We start from the raw sequence: 23,122 nt of genomic DNA on the forward strand, positions 1-23,122 counted from the left end.
CGTCGGAATCAAAAGTTGTGGCATCCGTCATACTTAAACACCGAGATTTCCCAAACCATTAGGCTTCCCCATTCCTGACCTACCCCACTTGCACCAAATAAAACCATGACATCCAGGCTCGACTCCATTCTTGAAAAGTATGTTGCCCAAGGCAACGACACGGCGAACAAGGTGTTGGGGGCATCACTGGTTGTCGCGAATGAAGATGGTACAGTACTTACCCCTCCCGCTCACTTAAGAAGGTAGGTAGCCATTAAAACTGACATTGTTTTCCCCAGAGGTGATTTACTTTGGCTCAGCAGGCCGCATTAAAATGGCCCCTGATGCTCCTGCATTTTCGACCGACTCTTTCAGCTTTGTCGCGTCTATGACCAAAATCATCACCATCATCTGTGCCCTTCAAATCGTCGAGCGAGGTCTCATCGGACTGGAAGACGATATCCGCCCGCTGGTCCCTGAGCTGGCTTCAGCACAGATTCTGAAGGGTTTCGACGAAGAAAATGGTGGTGCCCCCATCTTGGTGGACAACACAGTGGCCATTACGCTGAGACATCTCTTGACGCACACCATAGGCCAAGGGTACGATGTTGGTGACCCAGATCTGTTGCGATGGTCCCAGTACATTGGGAGAACAGTCAATGCAACCAGCTCGACGCGGGAAGGCTGGGACACGCCTCTCAAATTCGAACCAGGAACGGGTTGGTACTACGGCACTGCAATCGACTGGGCGGGATTTGCTCTTGAAGAGCTCACAGGAACAACACTTGGCGAATACATGCAGGAACACGTTCTCGATCCACTGGGAATGGACGAGACCACATTTCATCCGTTGAGACCGGAGATCTGGGAAAAGGTCAAGGACCGATACGTGGAAGTTTCTTATCGAGCTGCGGATGGTACACTGACCGAAGGACCACTCATCACACCGCTTGAACCGCCTGTTGAAAGTGGTGGCTCTGGACTGTTTACCACAGCTGCTGATTACATCAAGTTCTTGCAAGCTTTGCTGCAGGACACAAAGGGCAAGGGCAATCTGCTGAAGAAAGAAACTGTTGACGAGCTTTTCCGGCCTCAGCTGAACGACAAACAGAAGGAGGACGAGGCAAAAATTTTGATCGGGACAGGTTTCGCACCGGAATTTGATGAGCTGACTGCCAGCGAGATAAGCTGGGGGTTGGGTGGCGGCATTAATCTGGTGGATCTGGCAACGGGAAGAAAGAATGGAAGCATGATGTGGTCTGGGGTGGTCAACCCGCATTGGGTGAGTCTCTCTTTTGGTTTCGCCCTCATTCATTGCAGCTGGCTGACGATGATGACTCTCAAGATGATGGACCCGACTACGGGAATTACTGCAACACTGTTTGTCAGTGTCTTGCCGTTTGGTGACCCAGTTCCAGGCAGGCTTTTCAAGGAGCTCGAGGCCGTCATATATGGCGAGCTGCTGTCGGAATGTTGATACCTGGTGGAATAGTGGCCTTGGTATGGACGAAAAAGTGATGACGACATTTGCCTTTGAGGCAGTAGGTGGTCTGTGCTGAAGCTGTTTCTACTTGCTCTTTGCCAACTATCGAAGACTTTGTTCCAACATAACAAACCTTTGCAATTCTCCCTGTGATAACGTCTGACATGAGAACAACGAGATCCGCCAGTAAGAAACGGACAGAGAGCCTGTCTAGCCCACCAAAGAAAGCCAACCAACCGTCAAAGTCATTCCCACCCAAAACCGACGACGGCCATTACATCATCGTCAACGGCCGCAAATGGCGCGCGACAGATCCCCTGATTCCCGATCACGCCCTGGCTGAACTAAAGCATTTTCTCGCCAAAGGGAGATCCGGTGCACGCCGACAGAATAAAAATGACATGCAGAAGCTGCCGTTATCGCGCAAAACAACCGGACTGGCCAAGCTCGGCCTTGGAGAACGTGGCAAGCCAGAATGGTGGAACGATACAGATGAGGGTCGCAAAGAAAGATGGGAGAATGCATTGATCCAACTCCGGGAGCTTCACGCCGAAAGTTCAACATAATATTTACAACAGCCCCAACCCCAACATCCAGTCATGCGACACATCGTATATACTGCCATCAGACCCATGATAAAGCTCATTTCGACCATGATACCCTCATTCCATCCATGATACCCTCGTGTCATATCAACCATAATAACCATAACTATCTCATCTCAAAAGTCCACATACCGCTCACTCTTCCCCGTCCTCGTCGTCATGGTCGAAATACTCGACATAGTCGACCACCGCCTCTTCACCCCGGTTTCCTTGTTCTTCTCCTTGTCATTATCGCACAGTGCCCCCCTCGAAGGCCTGGTATACCGGTTGTAATACCCCCACCCCTGCTCACTCGCCTTGACCTCCCTCCCCCTCAATATCAACCTATACTCCGTCACCGCCGCCTTGGGCATCTTTTTCTCCTTCCTCAGCACATTCCTCAACAACAACCCTCTGGCACCGGTCCCATCAAGCAACCTCCTCCTTTTACCCCCCGCACCCCTTGTTTTAGACGACCTGGTCTCTTCATCAGCCCCCCGTTCAGTCATGATCTCCCCTGCTTCCACTGCCACCATGACAACAACCTTCCATTCCCTTCTCTTGAACGCGTTACTACTGCTTGCCGTCCTGTCGTTGAGCAAATCATAGATTTCGTCCTGGACTTTCCAGTCAAGGCACCGGAGCCGACGGTCGAGATCGCCGGCATGCATGGAGGGGGGTTTTCCGGTGCGGGCGGTGAAGTGGGTTTTGTCGGAGGCGATTTCAGACAACAGTTCGGTTTGGGTGAAGTGGATGTTTGGGGTGATGGACAGGATGCGGCCTTCTTCGATTTCGGTGCGTTGGCAGAGGGGGAAGGGGAGGCCGAGGAGGCAGTAGCGGGTGGTTAGGCGCTCGATGGGGGCGTGGTAGGTTATTGTCCAGGATTCGAGGGTGGAAGAGTTTGAAGTACTGCTGGAAGTGGAGGGGCCTGGAGAGGCGTGGCTTTTCCCCCCCCGCGGTGTGGTTAGTGAGGTGCCTGTCAAACGGGGGGGTGATGGGAGAGAATTTACAGGGCTTTGGATTGATAGAGGAGGTCCCCGAGGCAGGAAACACTTTTTGGTCGGTTTTGAAAGGAGAGATCAGGGGTGTTGACTCTGAATGGTGGGGAGCGGGTTTGGAGTATGGTTGACTGGGATTTGCTTCGTTGGACGGGGTAGGGGATGGTGGTGGTGGTGGTGGTGGTTGCTTCTTTTTCGAAACATGTTGATGATGATCTTGAAGAGGAGGTTGGCGGTGGGGAGGCGTATCGTGCTGGTGGGAAAGAAGCGACTGTTACCACCGTTCTTGCCCGCGCTCGTGTTGCCGCCACGGCTATCCTTTCATCAAGGGAGAGGTAGTCGGCTGGTGCCCCGAGGTATATGACTTCTTTTTCTCCGTCTTGACCGTCGAATTGTAGCCCGGATATGTCATCGAGGTAATCGAGATCGGGGATGGAGGGTAGGCTCGGCGGTCGCATGCTGGTGGTGCTGGTCCCACTTCCGGATCTCCTTACCGCCGCCATCTTTTGGGTCTTTTCGCCCTGTCCAGTTCCCTTCTTTTCTATTTCTCGCTTCAGATCGGTATGTGGAAATGAGGAAACGAGGAGAAAGGGTCGGTTTAAGCTTTATGGAAAACTGGGGAACACTGGGGGCCCTGAGTAGGGTCCTGAGTCCTGCGCCCGCCGGGGGTCCGGTTTATGCCGGAGTTTCTTGTGTCAAGGACTGAGACTTGCCCACTTATTCGGCGTCAAACCATCAACGGTGTTGTTCTGGCGGAGGCGAGATTGAGTCGGGTGATGTTTGTCGGGGTTGGTATTCTGGAGGGGGATTCTTTTCGGCCGTTGCGGCAGGAGGGGTGGGGATGGCGGTTTATACATATCGCCAACATTTGTCGTGCCGGGAAAAGTTTATTTTGACGGTGCTGTGGGATGAGGCAAAGAAGTATCATCGGGCGGTTACAAGTGCGGCGTTTTGAAGGGTGAGACGCTTGACATCCGATTGCATGGTGCGAGCCATGTTGTGTTTGAGGGAGGCGCAGCTGTTGAAGATTGCCGAGGGCTAAAAAAAGGTGCCAACGGTTATTCTTTTGTCGGCTCGATCCGATTGAATGCGGCGTACATGTAGTTGGCGAGGGTTTGATGGGAGCATTCGCAAACTGTGCCTACCAACTTTCCGAAGGGGTAAAAGGCGCAGCACTTGGTACCAGGTAGGTACTGAGCATTCAAAGATATGATCGCTATCCATCACACATTTGAAACTGTGACATTTACAACAGCACTTTTCGGTGTACATCAATCAACCTATTCAGCACTGTTGACAGCCTTTCAAAACGGCTGGGCAAAACATTGCTTTCATCTGCCTAGAATCTCAACGTGAGCAGCCACATGCATTACACGTCAGTAGGTAAGTAGGTAAGGTAAGTCATCGCAAGGGGCTTTCTCCACTCAAAACCTCCATAACGATCTTCTTAGTTCGACCGCCAACTCGGGACAGTGTAAGCTCTTCCCTGCTTCTATGAGGCTTTGGTGTATTATGTGGGTTGGCCAAGAGTCAAGCTGTGAGACTCTGCGGCCGCTGGGCGGAATCATGATTAGTGTCCCGTCAGAGGCTACTATGAATTGGCGAGCTGATATTCTGTCGAAGCCAAAAATTCCCCGTCCGCAAAACTAGGCCGGTGCGACTATTGCAAATGGCAGGATTAGGGCTTCTGTCCCAAACTTCTCTTGTGCGCGTATGTAGACAGCCAAGTACCTAGGTACTCAGCCTTAGGCAGGTGATATGTTCGTACCTTGGGAAAGATTTTCGGACTCTCTCTGCCATCTCTGTCAGATAATCAAAACGGGCCAGCATCTGACACAATACCTTCTCCGCCTGTCGCCACGCATTTTCCTGCTCGTTTTCTCTTCGAACAGCACCTAGAGTGGATGTGTTGTTGAGAGCAGGGAGCCAGAGAAAAATAGTCATGAATTTGAACAGCTGGCGAACGGAGTAGGATGACAGAGCAAACTCAAGGGATTCCCCTCCAATATGCTCTGATATGATTAAAGAATTTGGTGCAGAGTGCAAAGCCAAGTATATTCTCGCAACTTTGATGCCTGGTGGTTTTGTGGAATCACCTTCCGGGTAGATTAGGTTTTGGATACATCGAAGCGATATGTCTTCGAGCGGGCGGGCCAATCTACCACCTCCACTTGGGAAATAAAAGGATCTTTAAATAATAATATTGATAAACGGTAATACCGAAATAAATTTAATTTCATTATAGTTCGTATATTAGGCCCGGATACTATAGAAAAAAAAAATAGATCGTTATATAAGGACCATTTCGTATATAAAAGGTTTATAAGGAAATACTACCTTTAAATATTATAGTCGAAGGAAAAATAACTTTAATTATATTTAATATTATAAATATAAGACCTTCGAAAAATATAATTTTAAAGTAACTATAGTATAAAAACTATAATTTAAATATCGATTAGAGGGATAATAATTATTTACGACTAAAAGAACCTTAAAAGTATTTAATTAATAATAAAAAATTAAGAATATATACGGAATAAAGTATAGGATAAATACCCTTTATAATATTACTATAAAGAGTTTAAAAAATAATAATATATTTTATTAATATAAATAGTAAAATCGAAGATATAAGGTTAATAACGTTAGTAAAGATATTAGAGGTTAATAAATACGTTTATTATAATAATGTAGAAAAGGGTAAGAAAAAAGTAATATTAGTAAAATATCGAGGATACTTAGCTTTTACGGCTAAATATTTAAAAGGGCTTTTAAAGTAGGGGCTATAGGACTATAAAATTAAATTAAAAAAGGAAATTAAATTACGATTATTTAAAGTATACTATATTAATAATAAATAAAGTAAGGAGTTACGGAAATATTTAATTAAAAAATTAAAAAAGGGTAATATTAGGGAGTCTATATTACTAATAAAATATTCTATTTTCTTTATACCGAAAAAGAACGGAGGCCTATAATTATATATAAATTACCGGTAATTAAATAATAAAACGGTAAAAAATAATTACCCGTTACCGTTAATATTTAAATTATAAAGTTAATTAATAAAAGTATAATACTTTATACGTTTAAATATACTTATTAAATATATTTATATACGGATTAAAGAAAGAAATAAATAAAAAATAGCGTTTCGTACGCCTTACGGTTATTTCGAGTATTTCGTAATACTATTTAAGTTAATTAATATACCCGCAACGTTTTAATTTTTTATTAATTATACGATACGGAAATACCTCGATAAAATAATAATATACTATCTCGATAATATTTTTATTTACTTACCTACTTTAAAAGAATATAAATAATATATATAAAAAATACTCGACGTACTATACGGAGCTAGATTCTTAATTAATAAAAAGAAAAGCGAATTTTATATATAAAAAATAGTATATTTAGGATATTTAATATTATTAAGTAAGATTCCTATAAAATTTTAAAAAATTATAGTAATTAAGGATTAACTTACGTTATAATTATAAATATATATTAAAAAATTTTTAAAGTTTATAAATTTCTATAAAATATTTATTCGAAGGTACGTAAGTATTATAAGGCTTCTTAATTACTTAATTAAAAAAGATATAGAGTTCCGGTAAGGGTAGGAAAAAAAATAAGCTTTTTAAGAACTAAAAGAAACTATTTTAAAAAACCCGGTACTTAAATTGTTAGACCTTAATCGATTATTTAAGGTCGAGGCGGATATATTAAACTATACGATCGGTAAGTAATTAGGATAGTAAAATAATAATAATAAATTATATTTAATAACCTTTTTTCTAAAAAAATTTAAAGGAATACGTTAAAACTATTTAATTTATAATAAAAAATTATTTATTATTATCGAAACGTTTAAAAAATAAAAGCTATACTTTAATAATATGAAGTATAAAGTAGAAGTCTATATAGATTATAAAAATCTATAATATTTTATTACTACGAAGGTCTTTAACGCACAATAAATATAATAATTAGAATTTCTTTTAAAATTTAATTTTTAAATTAATTATAAAAAAGGATCGGAAAATACTAAGGTAAATATACTTAGCTAGCGTACTAACTATTATAAAAATATATTTAGGGAGTTACTATTATTATTTAAAGAGGCGCTTAATAATATTTTTAAATATTTACTATAGCCGTAAATAAAGTATTACGTAATATATTATAAAAGGGCTACTTTTAGTAAATACTAAAAGAAGTTAAATAATAATATTATAAAGTAATACTAGTAAGAAGAGCTAGAGCTATAGGGTATCTAAAAAGATAACCAGGGAAGGCTATAGTATAAAAATCGAGCGTATATAAAGCTAGATAATCGGACGATACTAATAATAAATATTTATATATCGAAGCTCGAAAGATATATAGGTATCGTTAAAATTATAAAAAGAATTAAATAATACTTTAATTAGCCGAGGATTAAAGACGACGTTAAAGAAGCTATCTAATTATATTATATATACGAAAAAACAAAGGTTATAAAGTATAAACTTTATAGATTTTTAAAACTATTATTAATAACGGAGTAACTATAAAGTTTAGTTATTATAAACTTTATTATTAAATTATTAAAATTTAAAGATACAATAATCGGCGTTAAGTATAATAATATATTAACGATAGTCGATAAGCTTATTAAATAAATATATTTCTTACTATATAAAGAGACTTAATCGGTAAAGAAATTAACGGACGTAATACTATAGTATATTATAATAATATATATATAATTAAAGAAATTTATTACGAATCGTAATACTAAATTTATATTAAAGTTTTGAAAAATATTAATAACGAGGTTAGGGGTAATAAGTAAAGCGTTATTAATTTACTATCCTTAAATAAACGGTTAGACGGAGCGGTTTAATTAAATTATAAAATAATACTTACGGAATTATATTAATTTTAAATAAAACGGTTAGGTTAAACTATTATCTATAGTATAATTAACGTATAATATATCGTTAACGGAGACTACGAAAGTTATACCCTTCTTCGCGAATTTCGGTTACGAGGCAGATTTACGGCAGGGACTTACGGTTAAAGTGCCTAGGGCCGGAATTAAAGTAAATAAAATATATATACTTTACGGTAAATTTAAATAAAAACTAGAATTTATAAAGGAAAAAATATAGAAATACTATAATACTAAAAGGCTTAAAGGACTTCGTTTTAAAAAAAAAAATATAATATTCCTTTCTATACGTAATTTACGTATTAAAAGACCTAATAAGAAGCTAGATTATAGGTAAGTAAGCCCGTTTAAAGTAAAAAGGAAAATATCGGAAATAATATTCGAACTGGAGTTACCCCGTACAATACGTTTACGGTTATATACTTTTTATATTTTACTTTTGGAACCCGTACTACCAGTAAATAAGGCTAATATATAGGCCGTAGCGGAGGACGAAAAAAAAAATATAATATAAAAGAACTATTAGATTTATAATTTAATAAAAGCTAATTAAAGTATTTAATTAATTAATTAAAATATTTAGCTTTAAATAATTTATAAAAGCTATAAATATATTTTAATTACTTAAAGAAATTAAAAAAATTCTATTAATAATATTTAAACCGGTTAAAACCTAAATAAATAAAAATAGATCCGGGCGTAAAAAGACTTTACCGGGCCCTCTTAAGCCTAGAAAAACCTTAATAGGAATCGAACCTACGCCTCCGACAAAGTAATTAGCGTATTATATATTATATTATAAAGTTAAAAGGTAGGAAGGAACTTAAGTTTAATTAATATTATATATTTTTATTACCGTAAAGATGTATTACCGGCGGATAATAAAAAACTAGCTTTAACTTATAGTTAAATAATTATAAAATAAAGCTAAAAGAACCTTAGTAGGATTCGAACTTACGCCTCTAGCAAAATAATCGGTATATTATACGCTATACTATAAAATTAAAAGGTATAAGGAGGATTAAATATAAGTAACGCTACGCGCTTTAATTACCTTAAAGAAAGGAAAGTATATTATCGGTAACGTTTTAAGTAAATAGGAAAGAAGGACCGGCTATATTAGGATTAAAGGATATGCCGTTAGGTAGGGATTAGTTAGATTAGTTTAGTATATTAGAGGTTTAATCGAAAGGAAAGAATAATAAAAGATTAGTAGTGGAAAAAGCCTATATTTTTTCCCGCTTTAGATCTTTAATTATCTATTCCTTACGGGCGGCGAAGCGATAAAATTTAATAATTAGGATACGGCGCTAGGTTTCTACCTATAAAAGTTTCGAAGCGACTTATAGTATAACCGTATAAATCTATCACTTTTTAACGTTTAATTTTTCTTTTTAATAACGTAAGGAGGCTATTAAGGTAAAAGTAAGACCCAGGATATTATAGTCGGAGCGACCGGAATATATATAGTAATTATATTTAAAGGAGCGTTTAAAAATATAGTAATCGGGAATATTAAGGGCCTCGTAATAAAAGTAAGGAAGTATTTTATTACCGAAAATATAAGTAGCGGCTATAAGATTCTAACGACGAAGGATATTAAAAGGACCTTTCGGTATAAACTTTTTAATACGGTTAAATATTATATAAGGTAGGTAATAAAGGAAGAAAACTTATTTAGAATTATTAATAAAAAAGATTAACGAACTAAACTACCGGGGCGCTAGCCTAAGAGGGGGAGCATCGTATTATAACCCTAATATAGGACGGGTTATGGGGCTACGGGAATAGGGGCCAATCGGAGGAACGTACGAAAATAGCTAATTATAGTAAGGGACGACTAATTAGTGTACTAAGGGCACTAAGTAGACGGAGCGGAGTACTTAGTCTGATTAGGGCACTAAGCAAACTAAGTAGTCGTAATTAGTATACTAAGGGCACTAAGCAAGAAGTAAATATAGCTTAGTACCAGGTCTATATATACGGAGGAACTGGCTAGTGTAGATAGGCAGTTCCGCAGTATGCAATTCAAATTGTAGTTATAGTATTTTATGATTACATTGAGACATCTTGTCGTACACTGTTTAGCTGTACCGAACCAGGATTATTCAGAAGCAGCCTTCAACCGGTATCCCTTTCAGAGGTTCTGGATAGGGGTTCGTCATACTCTATAATAAAAGCCAGTAAGCCTAAAAACGTAAATAAATATAATAATACTATTACTATATACTATAAGCTACCCGGAAATATTATAACGCTCCGTACAACAAGAAGCCTTTTCCACGGCAACGTAGTAATACTGCTCCCCGAGCTCTATTCTAAATAGATCCCTTATAGATCTATAAAGGCGTAAAGGGACGACTTCCGGCGTAAATTAGGTAAGTTAACGGTAGTATAGAGCTAGAAAATCCGCGCTAATCTCCGGAATTAAACGTCCGGAAGCGACGACGCGCTATAGGACCGCTTCTTTAACTTCGTCCGTTATAATCCGTTATTTATATTAATACTTTAATTTATATGATTCTTAAGTATTATTAATTTACTTAACGAACTTTTATTTAACCCAGGCAAATAGTTTAATAGTAATAAGCTTAATAATACCGTTATTATAAATAAGGGACGCGTTAATTATATTATTAACCGATATATCGATATTATTATAGGCGGGAGTAGAAAAATAGAGTAGCTTAGTTAGTATTTAGGTCGGGCCCGCGAGGACCTCTACCGTAGTTATATAGAGGACGACGGTTAACCGGCCCCGGTACTTAAAAAGTACGCTTATATCTTTACCTTACGGCCGGGTATCGTATTTATTATTACTATATATATAAATAAGTATTAGGCCTTAAAGTAGAAGGTCGTTATAGTTCTTTCGGCGGTTACCCCGGAGGGAAAGAAAGCGATCGGCGGAACCTTTTATAATATCCCGATTAATAACGTAAAAAAACTTACGCTCTTTATTACTACCGTCGGTACGTACGGTATTAGTCTCGATAGCTTTTAGAAAGCAAATTACACTATTCTTTTCGACCTACCTTTTATTAAATCCGAGAGAAAATAGGCTAAAGGTTATATCTAAAGGTTTAAATAGCGGTTTCTTTATTACTAGACCGAACTTTAGATGGCTAATAGCGACGCTAAGGCCCTAATTAATAACTATTATAAGAAATATATAAAGGTATTTAATTAGGTCCTAAGTTACTATAGTAGCGACGGTAATCGGGTAGAAGGAAGTAAGTAGTAAGAATTATTATAAAAAGGATAGCGAAAACTATTTAGTCGTTTATATAAAATAATAAATTAAAATTAACGAAAAAAGTTTATCGGTACTCGATATTAAAGAAAACTTTATTATAAAAATACTATTTAAAAATACTTTCATCGGATTTTTATTAATTCTTTTTATACTTTATAATAACCGTTTTTCTATAACGATTCTTTAAACGTAAAAATATTATTATTATTTAATATAATTAAAAAAATAGTAGAATTATAGTCGCCGTTACTTTCTTTAAAGTTAAGCGCTTTAGAGATCCGTTTATTCCGGTTTATTATATAAGGGTTTTTACGTTAATTTTTATATATTATATTTAACGTTAGTAAATATAGTAAGATCCGATATTATAAAAGGAAAAATAAAAGAATTTAAATAAGTAAATTATATATATATTATAATTATTTAAGTTAAGTAATACCTCGAGTAAATAGTATAGGTTTTATATTTAAAGCGGCTTAAATAATATACTAATACTATACTATTAAAATACCTTTAGACTTAATTACGGTTAAGGTAATTATTATATAAATAAATATTATAATACTTAATACTATTTAACTAAAGTTATTTAAAAGTAATTTTATACCTTAATAATAATACGCGATTTGCTTTTCGGCTATAAAGGTAGCTTATATTTATATATAATTCTAATTAATTTTATTTATAAGAAAAGTAAGGAATGTTATTCGAAAAAAATATATTATTACGAATTTTTTATATACGGCTCCGCTATTAATAATTAAAAAAGCTATTACTTACTACAATATTATAGTTACGTAAGTAAGCCCTATAGTAGGACTTAGTACCGGTAACTTTTTTTCTCGCCGCAATATCTTTCCCCGCTATAATAATTACTATTATTAATATAATAGCGATTTATAATAAACCGGAGCTATTACTACGCGAAAAAGTAGGACCGTCACTCTTTACTATCTATCGCCCGTATATAATATCGCCCTCTCTAACCTAGTATTATATAAATATCCGCTAATTAGCTTTAGAATATATAATAGTTAATACTATAGCCGACTCTTACCCTAACGAATAACTTAATTAATAATTATTATACCTTATTAATAATAGCCTATAGTAATATATTTAGGTTATCTCCTCTAACTAAGATTAAGAGGGACGCCCGCGACTAGCTAACGCAGAGTAGCGCGCTACTATTTCCGGCGGCTATATCGGCGTATTAAAGAAACTACGTATATACCGACTTTTAAAGAACTATTATCTTTATATCCGATAAGATTTACTATCGACGTAAACCGAATTTATAACCTTTATAAAAGAGTTTAGCGTCGATTATAACCTCGTATAATTACTTTTTATTAATTAACTATCCTATAAATTTTATATCCGCCTAGTATTTATTAAATATTATAATAGCTTATTATTTAATAGAATTTTAGCCGAAGCGTATATTTTAAAGGTATATATAATAACTTTAATTATTTAGTTACTCGGTAAAATATAAATTCCCCTCCCCTTCTCCTTTTATTAAATACGGCTAATTAATTACTTAATACCGGCTAGGAACGATAAATAATATTTATATTATATAAATTATTAAGGCTAATATATAACTATTATACCTAACTAAAGGTATAGTAAACCTAAACGCTATTCGCCCGTTACGTATCCGTTTTTAGATTATATTTCGTAGCTTAGTATTAATAACGGTAAGTACGGTAATTATACTTAATATAGTATAGAGTACCGTAGAAGTACTACCTACGACCGGGGGGGGGCCTTTCCCTCGGGGCTAAATAAATAGGGAGACCTTTTATATTATAACGTTATAGATAAGGACTAGATCCGGCCTGATAAAGCGGTAGTAATAGCCGTATAGGAGTAAAGTTACGACGGGTATAAGTAAGGCCGTATATAGTTAAAGAGACGGATAGTAAAGTAATAAATATTAAACGAAAATAAATATAAATATATATATAGCCCTTAATATAATAATTAATATTATAATTTAATTTTTAATTTTCGATATAAATTTATTAATTAAACTAAATACTAATTAGGGGTACGGCTATAGGCCTAAAAGTTTTTTAAAGGGGGTTATAGCGTTAATATTTTACTTTTAACGTAACTTTATATTTAAAAACCTTATTTTATTAAGTACTTTACTAGCTTATATTACGAAACTCTATGAACTTTAGTTTAGCGGAGCTTTTCTTTTTTTTTTCTTTATAATCCTTTACTTTAAAGAACTTACTAGCCGTAATAAGCGCGGTAAAACTACTATTTAACCTCGCGTTTAACTTCCTTATATTTATATAAACTAGATTCTATCTCCTTTCCTCTCAGCGCGACTATTACATTTACCCTATATATATTAACTCGATATTTACGCTCTATATAAAATTAAAATACTTTTCTTTATTTAATAAAATTAATACGTTAAGGCTTCGCTAATAGTTAATAAATATATAATATAAATCCCGAACTATTAAATTAATAAAAGTTTCTACTATTTAATCGCCGTTATATATTATTATAATATCCTTTTTAGCCCTAAGTAACTGAATTTAATAAACGTAATATCCGATAAAAATAGGATTATATAGCTCCGGCACAAGCGAAGGAAGCTAAAGTACGAGAGGAAAAAATTAAGGTACGAGCGGAGGATATTAAAGTACGAGAGAAGGAAGTTAAGGTACGAAAGGTATAAGAGTAATATAAGAGGAAGCGGCTTTAATTAAAGTATCGAAAAACTACGTTTCTCGAATACCTACTTAACTACTATATATATTTTTATAGTACTTTACGATTTACTAATATATTTAGGTTTTTTACGGGTTATACGAAAGTTATAGGTAAATACTATTTTAAATAACTTCGTCCTTAAATTAATTTTAATAATATTTTTTATTTATATTATTTTAATTTTATATAAAGTATTTATAATTAAAAATAATTTTTCGAATTAATTAATACGATTAAAAGCTTTAAAATAATTATTTCGGATTATTTAGTAAGTAACGAAAAAATAATTAACCGTTTTAAAATAAATATAGTCGAGTATTTAATATAAGGGATCCTTAAGGTTTTTATAATATATAAGAAAGTAAATAAAATATTAATATACCCCGAATTTCGGTTTAATATTAACCTCCGCGAGCTTATATAAAAAAATAATAAAAGTAGCGGTATAAATAATAATATTAATAATAGAAGTTTAAAACGATATTAATAAACCGGGCCGAATAAACGCTTTACGTTTAAAAAGAAATATATATACTTAAATAAATAGCCTAACGGAGTCGGTATATAAATATAATCCGGTAAAGATTAAACTTAGGCCTTTATATATAACTATAAGGTAGCCTATAAAGTTGCTATCGAGTATATTCGGTCGGCTATAGCGAAGGAATATTTATTTTACGAGGTCGTCGTACGTATTAACGATAATAAGTTTAGCCGCGACGAAGAAGTATAGTGCCAGGAGTAGGCCGAAATATTTATTACTATAGTATTAACGTAAATTTTTAACTATATAATTATTTACGGGGTATTATATAATTATATTATTACAGGCCGGTACTTACTACTCCTCTATATTAATAGAGATAATTAGTAAATACTATACTATTATCCGTACTTACCGGCTAACGATATAGGCGAACCGACTAACGACTAAACCGACCGGCTATCCTATACCGTAGTAGCTTAACTAATTAATTTCTACTTGTTTAGCTTTTAGTCCGAAGCTCTCGAAAAATAATTTCTCGAAGTAGCACTATCTATAGCCAAGGTAATACTAAAAATATAGCCGGAGCTATACGCGGATATAGCCTATTTTAGGCTCGAGCCTGGCGAGTTATCGTCGGTACCGTCGTCGTAGAATACGGATATTTTAGAGTATACGTTTAAAGCGGAACCGACCGGTCGGAATATAGCTTTACGGTCTTAATTATTTTACAAACCGGTAACAGTACTCCCCCCAAATAACAAGTATAACGACGAAGAGGACTATTAAGAACCCGGCGCATCTCACTTAAGGCTAGTAGCTAATAAGCGGAAGTACGGTCCGTAGAGTAATAGCGAGGACAGGGATATCGCTATAGTTAACTCGGAGCTTACTAAGCAATATTATATATAAGCGTGCCTATTAAGTCTCAAAAGAGGGAAAAACCTAAATAAAAATTGCCCCAATATCTTATTATATTATAACGATAACTCCTCTCGGTATCCCGTTAATACCTATTATTTTACCGATATAATAAAGTAATAGCTTCTCTCGAGTCCCTATAAGGGATACCGGATAGTAGACTTTTAGGATAAAAGAGGAGCGATAGGCTAGCTTTTTAAGCTGGAGCTTCTTGCATACGGCTATATATTTATTAGTAAAGGAATACTGGAGGACCGCCTTAGTCGTTTGGAGCACGAAGGCCGGGTTTACGTACGGCTTGATTATCTTTAGGGCGACGTAGTACCGGTGTATCTGGGCCTCGTGCGCCTCGATCGTGGCTATATTCTCCCAGGGTTCGAGTTTGTTGTTTATATAATGCTTATATCGTGGGCAGGCCAGACGCCAAACGCTAGTATGGACGACGCCGAGACGCTGAAGAGGGAGTTATTAACGGCTATCTGGAACGAGGGTGTTATTCATAGAGATGATGATAGGGCTAATTATCTCTAGAACGCCGAGCATGGTCGTATAATGATTATCGACTTCGACCGAGCCTACCTCTCCCCACCTGCCAAGCCTCAAGCGGTTTCCAGGCCGAGGCAGACGCGCAATAGCATTTAGTCTTTGGGCCCCTAGAAATAGACCATTCGAGACACCGAATTCGTATTTAACGGTGATTGCCGGGCGTAAGGCGAAGTACGTTTTTAAGTAGATAAATAGAGTTCGAGGGTAACCTTATTATATAATAAATAATCTAATAGAGAACGATATTCTTATTTTATATAGTTTATAATTCATAAGTTTACTACCGCGAGACTTACTTTGCTTTTACTAGCTAATAGATTAATATATTTTTATTCTTCCTATACTATTCTACCTTTTTAATAAAGAGTACGCCGGGCCTTCTATTACTATTTATATAGTAAAACCGTGCCGTATAGGCCGGATAAAAAACCTATTTTCGATAACGCCGATAACCTCGCTGTGTTTGGGGTGGGCCGGACACAATTAGGCAAAGACCAAAGTCAGGATATAAAAGAGAAGCAAAGTCTATACCCCGGGGCCTCGCAGGGACAGTGCTATAGACAAATCGTGATTATAAACGGCAGTATATATAGGAAGGACGGCCACCCTAATCGGCGAGTATTTATTAAAGCTAAAGAGACGTATAAAGAGATGGTAACTACTTAGCGAGACGGAGTTCGACCGACACCGCAGAGCGGATGTATCGAACAGCGTCATGCAGACATGGGGTATCTTAATCGAGCACATCCGACTATAAATGCAAGCGAGTGGAGGATATTATAGGCTATCTGGTTCTCTTGTCGCTACTATGCCGGAACTATATTTAGAAGTAATAAAGAATTTTATATTACCTTTATACTTCCACTCCCCTAATAGACTTATCGAAGCGCCTAATGGTTCCGCCCTCTAGACTTTTATATAATAGTTAAAACTAGAAGTGTAAGCCCTATTATAAATAGCGTTATATGCGGAAGATACTATAGAAGAGTAAAGCCAAGGATCCTAGCTCTGTCTTATAGTATCTATTAAATTCTCGCCCCTCTTAACGATCGGCTAGACAATTCGATAGTCGGGATAAGCTCGATTATATCGTAATAATAAGGGAGAAGCCTATAATACCAGAATTAAAATAACTATACGCTAATAGTTTTATTATCGAAAATAAAATAATAATATTTATTATATACGAGTAGCGTAGGGAGTTAAGATCGGAATCTAAACTAGATTATTATTAGTAGGAAACTAAGTATAAAGCCGCACCCGAGTATAGTAATAGAGAAATAATAAGTTATATTTCTAGTATTTATATATCACAACCCTGGTACAGGACGGGTTGTGGGGCCACGGGAATAGGGGCCAATCGGAAAAACGTACGAGAATAGCCAATCACAAGTAAGGGACGACTGATCAGTACGCCAAGGGCACTGAGCAGACTGAGCAGGGTGCTCAGTCTGATCAGGGCACTGAGCAAACTGAGTAGTCGTGATTAGTGTACTAAGGGCACTGAGCAAGAAGTAAATATGGCTTAGCACAAGGTCTATATATACGGAGGAACTGGCTGGTGTAGATACACAGTTCCGTAGTATGTAATTTAAGCTTGTATTCACGGTATCTTATATTTACATTGAGACATCTTGTCGTACACTGTTTAGCTATACCGAACTAGGATTATTTAGAAGCAGCCTTCAACCGGTATCCCTTTCAGAGGTTCTAGATAGGGGTTCGTCACATTATACTTTTATAATTTATAAAGTAAAGATATATATAAAATCCTATTATTAATTATAATACTAATCTCTCTTTAAATTAACTTCTTTCCTATATTAAAGGCTATTAGCCGAGAGGTCAGTAGAGTCCGTTTAAATACTTATAAAGTAAATTAATTACTTCGGGAGTTATTATTATAAAATAGGAAATACGCGAATTAAAGGTTATTATATAGATAGGAATAATATTCGTTTATACTTAATATACCTATCCTATAATTATTTAAACTATATATATATTTAAATAATAAAATTTCTTTTAGTTAATTAATATTATCCTTAATATTTATTTTAATTATAGTATTTAAAAATTATTATCGATTATTAATATATTTTAAATTAGTTCCGTTTTATAATATTTAGTTTTAATTTTCATTTTTAATTTTATAAAAATACTATTATTTAACTTAACAAAATTCGACTTCCGCTCGATATTTATTACTTTTTAATTAAAAGTTTAACGAAAAAATATATTAATAATTAAATAAAGTAAATATTCGAAATTTAATTATAATTAATTCGAAGCCTTTATATTATTTAAATATTTCTTCTCGGCTTACCTATTTAAGGGTTTAATAATCGGCTTAAAGTTAATAGAAATTAAATGAACGCTTAGTAAAATCTAATATTATTAGGCCTAGCCGATACTATACCTTCTTTATAGGTAATTAATAATCTTCCTTTCTTTACCTAAAACTTATTTATTATAAAAATCGTTTATTAATTAAAAAATATCATTTAGGAAATATTAATTATATACCTTTAGTTCTTTAAACTAAAATTAACTAGCGATATACATATCTCTCGTATTAACGCAGTAATACCGTCTAACTTAATAAACAATATATAATAACGTCCTCTTTAAACCGCATACGTTTCTAGCTAATATACCGACTCGGTAAGTCTCGGTGGGTCCTATAATTTCGACGAAGAATATACTGATTCTATATGTCGCTTTATATGTTTAAGTCTATTCGGTATCTTCCTATATTTTTGTAGTTAATCTATAAACCGATTTACAGGGTAAATATATATATAAAATCCTATTATTAATTTATAATATTAATCTCTTTTTAGGTTAACTTTTCTCCCATATCGAAGGCTATTAGTCGAGAGGTCGATAGTATCTATTTAGAAACTTATAACAGCTTTATATTTAATAGTAAGATACTAATTCTTTACCTCTAAAGTTACTAATGGAATATACTATAATAGAGGTAATATATAGGGCGATTCGTATTACTATATTAAGTAGATTATTAGTAAATAATTAATGATCCGACTAATGTAAAGGTTAAAATCAAAGCGAACGGTTAAAAGGTACAAGTAAATAATACTACAGTTAATTCTATAACCAAAATACCTGCCAGGTACTGCTCTTTATCGTACCGCTAACTTCCGAAAGTTCCTAGCCCACTAGTCCCAGCCCTCAAGCGGCGATAGCAATAATGTTAGGAAGCTCACCTAGCTTAACGCTTTCTATAGTCATTAGTATTACCTTCGCCTTAGTCTTATATTTTAAAGTAACGCTAAACTTATAAGTCAATAAATTATAGCGTAACTATTTATTACTATAAGTAATAATTTTATATCCTAACCATAATACACGCTCTTTATATTCCTCTACTATAAAAGTAACCTCGCTTCCATAGTGCCCTCGGTCTTTCTCAGCGCTGCCTGTGTTCCTGGTCAGCAAGAATCAACTGGAAGCGCTCAGTCGATGCCAGATGTAGCACTCTTCGTTCTGGCTGACCATGAGTTCGGGCACGCAGTCTGGCGTCAACCAGTGGCTATCAACGAATTCCAGTTACATTAAATTATTGACCGCTGGCTGCTGATCAATCGTGAATTCGCTAATCAGAACGGACCGGGTATTTCCGTGGTACCCACTTAACTCTATAACGCTGTTAGATGCATATCGTCTAAGACAAACCCCGCACTAACTCGCAAGACCAACTGGACGATGTCTACGAAATTCCGATAGTATCCGAGGGTCACGATGCAAGCTTCCACGGATCACGAGCGACGTTGTTATTGCGGTAAGCTGTATTAACCTATATTATTGCTGGGGCGATATGGCTTCAGTTTTGACGGCAGTGTACTGTCTGTGGGGGGGTGTGGTGCGCCTTGGGCCCACCTTTTGGCCAGTGATGCCGGCAGGGGTGAGGATGAGCGACGGGTCAGGTCCTAGCTCGAGGGCGATCTTGAGCCGTGGCCTTCATGGTCACTGCTGCTGGCTGCCGGCTACACATACGCTGCCAGGACTTGACTCTCGACCTCAGCGTCACGTGCAGTCACTTTCCATCAATTGGCTGTCCTGCAAGTTCCGTGTCCGCCCGGTATTCGTTGAGCATCACAATGGCCTGGAGGCGGACCGATCAGAATGACGGTCTTCCGGCCTCAGGCCTACCACTGCTGCCAGACATGATACCGAGCCGTAATATATTCTTGGGGCGTTGAAACTGAGGCTGTGTGTTGTTCGACGTGCGCACATATCTAGGTGCCTATGATGTCTTCCAGTGAAAATGCGCGGGGAATTACATAAACTTAGGGAAGCGGGCTTTGTTGTTTAGCTCCGTTAAATGCTTCTTGTCTTAGCTTGATCAGTTTCTCAACGGAGCTTTTATAGAATAGATAGATAAATAAGGTTCTATATCTGCTTGTCTCAGCCGCTGCCAACTTAGCCGCGATAATGGACGAGCTGGCCTTTGGCTGCGCCTGGGATGGGCAGCAGGCCTTGCCCAGTGGATCGACGAAGTGCTAGTCTGCGCGGCTCGCTCAATTGATACATAAGGTGATCAACATTGGCGTTATTGGTACTTCCTTCCCAGACGTTTGCTCTATTTAGCTCTGCCTGCTCAAGGTCAACGACCGTCGCTCGCCCATCGTCCGTAAGCAGGAAGTTGTCCGTTTTCATATCAGTATACTCGACTCCATACCCCGTTAGCGCTCGGAGAGCATCTTGAAGGGAGTTACGTAGGGCTTCCAGGTCCTTGTCCTCGGGTAATCTACCCTCGCGTAGGAGCTCGTAGACGGTCTTTCCACGGATAAATGATAGAACTAAGGCCGGAGACCCATCATATACTCCCTCGCCGTAGAGATATGGGATAACAGTTCCCTGAAGCGGTTTCAAGACCTCGTAGACCTGCTTCTCCCTTTCGAACTCGTCTTCCCAGCCCACCTTTCGCTTTTTAAGGATGATTATTGGGGGGAGAAACCATCCAGGGTAGTATATCCGTATTCGAGGGCAGTAAGTGGCAAAAAACTGGATTAATGGGAGAAAGAGTGGCTGTTTGAGCTCCAGGCGGTACACGGTACGACGCGGATCCAGTAACTTGGAAGTCTGAGCAAAGACAAGCTGGCCACCGATACGGAATTCCTTAACCATGTTAGTGCTATACAAGGAAGGAGGCTGGAAGCCAAATGTAGGCGGCTTACGAGAGGAGGGCTGGCAACCTGCAAAGGCTGGCCATCATCTTCGTCCATCTTGAGGCGGATAGACTACGCTTGTACTAGCAAAGAGGGAAGATACGATAATGAGAAGGAAAAAGTTTTTAATCTGGGCCGGAACCAAATATAAACAAGCAAACGCTCCCACCTTGCCCTGCAGGTATCCGAACGGGCACAGTGCACACATATGTGGAACAGGATGTTGGGACCCCCGCACGGCAAGGCGCGGCGTCAGCACAGGACCTTTCAATTTGTCGGCCGCAATTGTACGTGCGGGGAAATGGCACTGAGCTGACTGAACATGGTAAAGAAAATAGCTGCCTTGGTAATCACGGCGAGCACCAAAACAGACCTGCGATACCAATATAGTTAACCATAAGGTAAATACACCCATGCTCTAGCTATTACTGCAAACAGTTCCCAGTGTCGTACGTCAATATGTTCCTGTCGTTGTCTACCCAGACCCAGAACCCGCCCGTCTGATCCCTTATAAACTGGCGTCTGTATCCGTTGGGCTGACCAAATTCGTACGCGCCAAGAGCCACTTCCCACATCGGCCGCCCTGACCATTTCTCGTAGACACGGTTTATCCCACCAATGCTAACAGGCAGCGAGCCCCCGTTTGCCAGCGTCGCCGACAGGCGCATCCAGCCTCTCCAAGCTAATCGATACAGTGCGTACTGAATTGTGCACTGATCCTGGTACTTAGGGTGCCGCGGTATGACGCAACAGTCGACAGGGCAACCAGGACTCTTGATATCCTCTCTATCCCTGGCTCTGAATTGTACGACGAGGAGGTGTACCGAATCAAACACGAAAACCTGCGGGCACCGGTAATGATATGCGTATCTTTGTTGCTAGACAGTTAGCCTCTTTTAACCACCAACACAGACTTGTTGTCTTGCTACTCACCCCCGCATCTCCCTTTGAAGCCTCTGCGTCAGGGTGGAAGGAGCTTGGCCCGTCGTCCATTCAAGCTCTTTAATTACGAACGGCTGCTTCATCTCGCCGATTATGGCGGCTCTCTCTATATTGTTTTGCATGGGCCAAGTCAACTGGTAGTCGACTGTAACCGGCGTGTTTGTCGGTCCGGTCGGGCCCGCCAGCGACCTCGGCCAGAAGAATGGCCTGCCGGTGAAGGCGAAACGAAAGCCAGGTTCGAAATATTGATAGAAATCACGGTCCACGTCGCCTTCGCTCAGGATTGATTCGGAAGCTGAATTCAGCGAGTGGACTGGGTTTCGAAGACCAGCATCATCAATTTCGGATAAGGCCCGATGCTCGGTGTCAAGGCCAGGACCCAGAAAGCCGTCGATAGATTCCTTGGTTGGTTGGTAGACGCTTCGTCGAGTTATCGGCTCGAAATGATCCGTCCATCCTTTCCGACTCAGATTCGGCTGTGGGTCGGTAGAAAACTCAGGTTCGGGAAACGCTGGCTGTGAGTAGAAGATATCAATCAACTGCCCTACAGTGGTGGTCATGTTGGGAGGAAGGAGACAGCCAGTATACTGAGAGCAGAAGATAATGAATTGATGATAAATAGAAGTAGGCTGGGTCTGGCTTGTCGAGAACAACAGCTATGAAAGCAAATAGGGGAGTATCGGCCAGACTTAAATATTTTAACTGCCTTCAGGCAAGGTGTGCTATAGAAGTGAGGTTCAACTCGCAAGCAGCGTGCAGCCCATCGCTCACTCCTGAATAAAGCGTTCATTGGCGAGACGTGCTGCATCCCTTTTCAGCGGCTGTGGATACTCAAGTTGGATCGACATGCGGCCCACGCTAATAAATCCCACAGGCAGGAACATTGTTTCGGCAGCCTTGCCGTTCACACAAGTACATGCATATGCGCAAGGGTGGCAGCGGCTAGTTCAACTGGTGAAGGCCGCCCAATACGGATTGATTGCTGCATCGACAGCCATCAAATCTGCAGCCCTCTTCTCGTTTCGCAGCCGGCTACCCCGAATGCAGCCC

At 37.9% G+C, this 23,122-nt stretch overlaps 5 protein-coding genes across 5 annotated transcripts; 2 read left to right on the forward strand and 3 right to left on the reverse strand.

The window, feature by feature from the left end:
* QC761_510120 (uncharacterized protein) lies at window positions 1-1,581 on the forward strand. The gene is made up of 3 exons (XM_062880219.1): window positions 1-208; window positions 279-1,261; window positions 1,325-1,581. Exons 1-3 carry the CDS (start codon window positions 106-108, stop codon window positions 1,454-1,456), a joined length of 1,218 nt encoding a protein of 405 aa, XP_062731557.1. The 5' UTR covers window positions 1-105; the 3' UTR covers window positions 1,457-1,581.
* A 45-nt stretch (window positions 1,582-1,626) lies between these two features.
* On the forward strand, window positions 1,627-2,028 carry QC761_510125 (uncharacterized protein; the record flags this gene model as incomplete). Its single annotated transcript, XM_062880220.1, has 1 exon — window positions 1,627-2,028. One exon carries the CDS (start codon window positions 1,627-1,629, stop codon window positions 2,026-2,028), a length of 402 nt encoding a protein of 133 aa, XP_062731558.1.
* Window positions 1,997-3,807, reverse strand: QC761_510130 (uncharacterized protein). Its single transcript, XM_062880221.1, has 2 exons — window positions 3,057-3,807; window positions 1,997-2,988 (listed from the first exon to the last, which is right to left on the reverse strand). Exons 1-2 carry the CDS (start codon window positions 3,545-3,547, stop codon window positions 2,184-2,186), a joined length of 1,296 nt encoding a protein of 431 aa, XP_062731559.1. The 5' UTR covers window positions 3,548-3,807; the 3' UTR covers window positions 1,997-2,183.
* Window positions 3,808-20,381: 16,574 nt separating this feature from the next.
* On the reverse strand, window positions 20,382-21,257 carry QC761_0086030 (uncharacterized protein; the record flags this gene model as incomplete). Its single annotated transcript, XM_062872906.1, has 2 exons — window positions 21,140-21,257; window positions 20,382-21,113 (listed from the first exon to the last, which is right to left on the reverse strand). The coding sequence occupies exons 1-2, from the start codon at window positions 21,185-21,187 to the stop codon at window positions 20,382-20,384; spliced, it is 780 nt and encodes a 259-aa protein (XP_062731560.1). The 5' UTR covers window positions 21,188-21,257.
* Window positions 21,258-21,555: 298 nt separating this feature from the next.
* QC761_0086040 (uncharacterized protein) lies at window positions 21,556-22,632 on the reverse strand (the record flags this gene model as incomplete). Its single annotated transcript, XM_062872907.1, has 2 exons — window positions 21,556-22,000; window positions 22,064-22,632. The coding sequence occupies 2 exons, from the start codon at window positions 22,630-22,632 to the stop codon at window positions 21,556-21,558; spliced, it is 1,014 nt and encodes a 337-aa protein (XP_062731561.1).
* Window positions 22,633-23,122: the final 490 nt, after the last annotated feature.

The sequence above is a fragment of the Podospora bellae-mahoneyi genome, chromosome 5 (genome assembly GCF_035222275.1).
Source record: "Podospora bellae-mahoneyi strain CBS 112042 chromosome 5, whole genome shotgun sequence".
Lineage (NCBI taxonomy): Eukaryota > Fungi > Ascomycota > Sordariomycetes > Sordariales > Podosporaceae > Podospora > Podospora bellae-mahoneyi.

Coding starts and splice junctions, on each gene's coding strand:
- QC761_510120 (XM_062880219.1), top strand. CDS start 106: ATGACATCCAGGCTCGACTCCATTCTTGAAAAGTATGTTGCCCAAGGC. Junction 209..278: donor GGTTGTCGCGAATGAAGATG/GTACAGTACTTA, acceptor TGTTTTCCCCAG/AGGTGATTTACTTTGGCTCA. Junction 1,262..1,324: donor GGGTGGTCAACCCGCATTGG/GTGAGTCTCTCT, acceptor ATGACTCTCAAG/ATGATGGACCCGACTACGGG.
- QC761_510130 (XM_062880221.1), bottom strand. CDS start 3,547: ATGGCGGCGGTAAGGAGATCCGGAAGTGGGACCAGCACCACCAGCATG. Junction 2,989..3,056: donor CTCTATCAATCCAAAGCCCT/GTAAATTCTCTC, acceptor GGGGGGGAAAAG/CCACGCCTCTCCAGGCCCCT.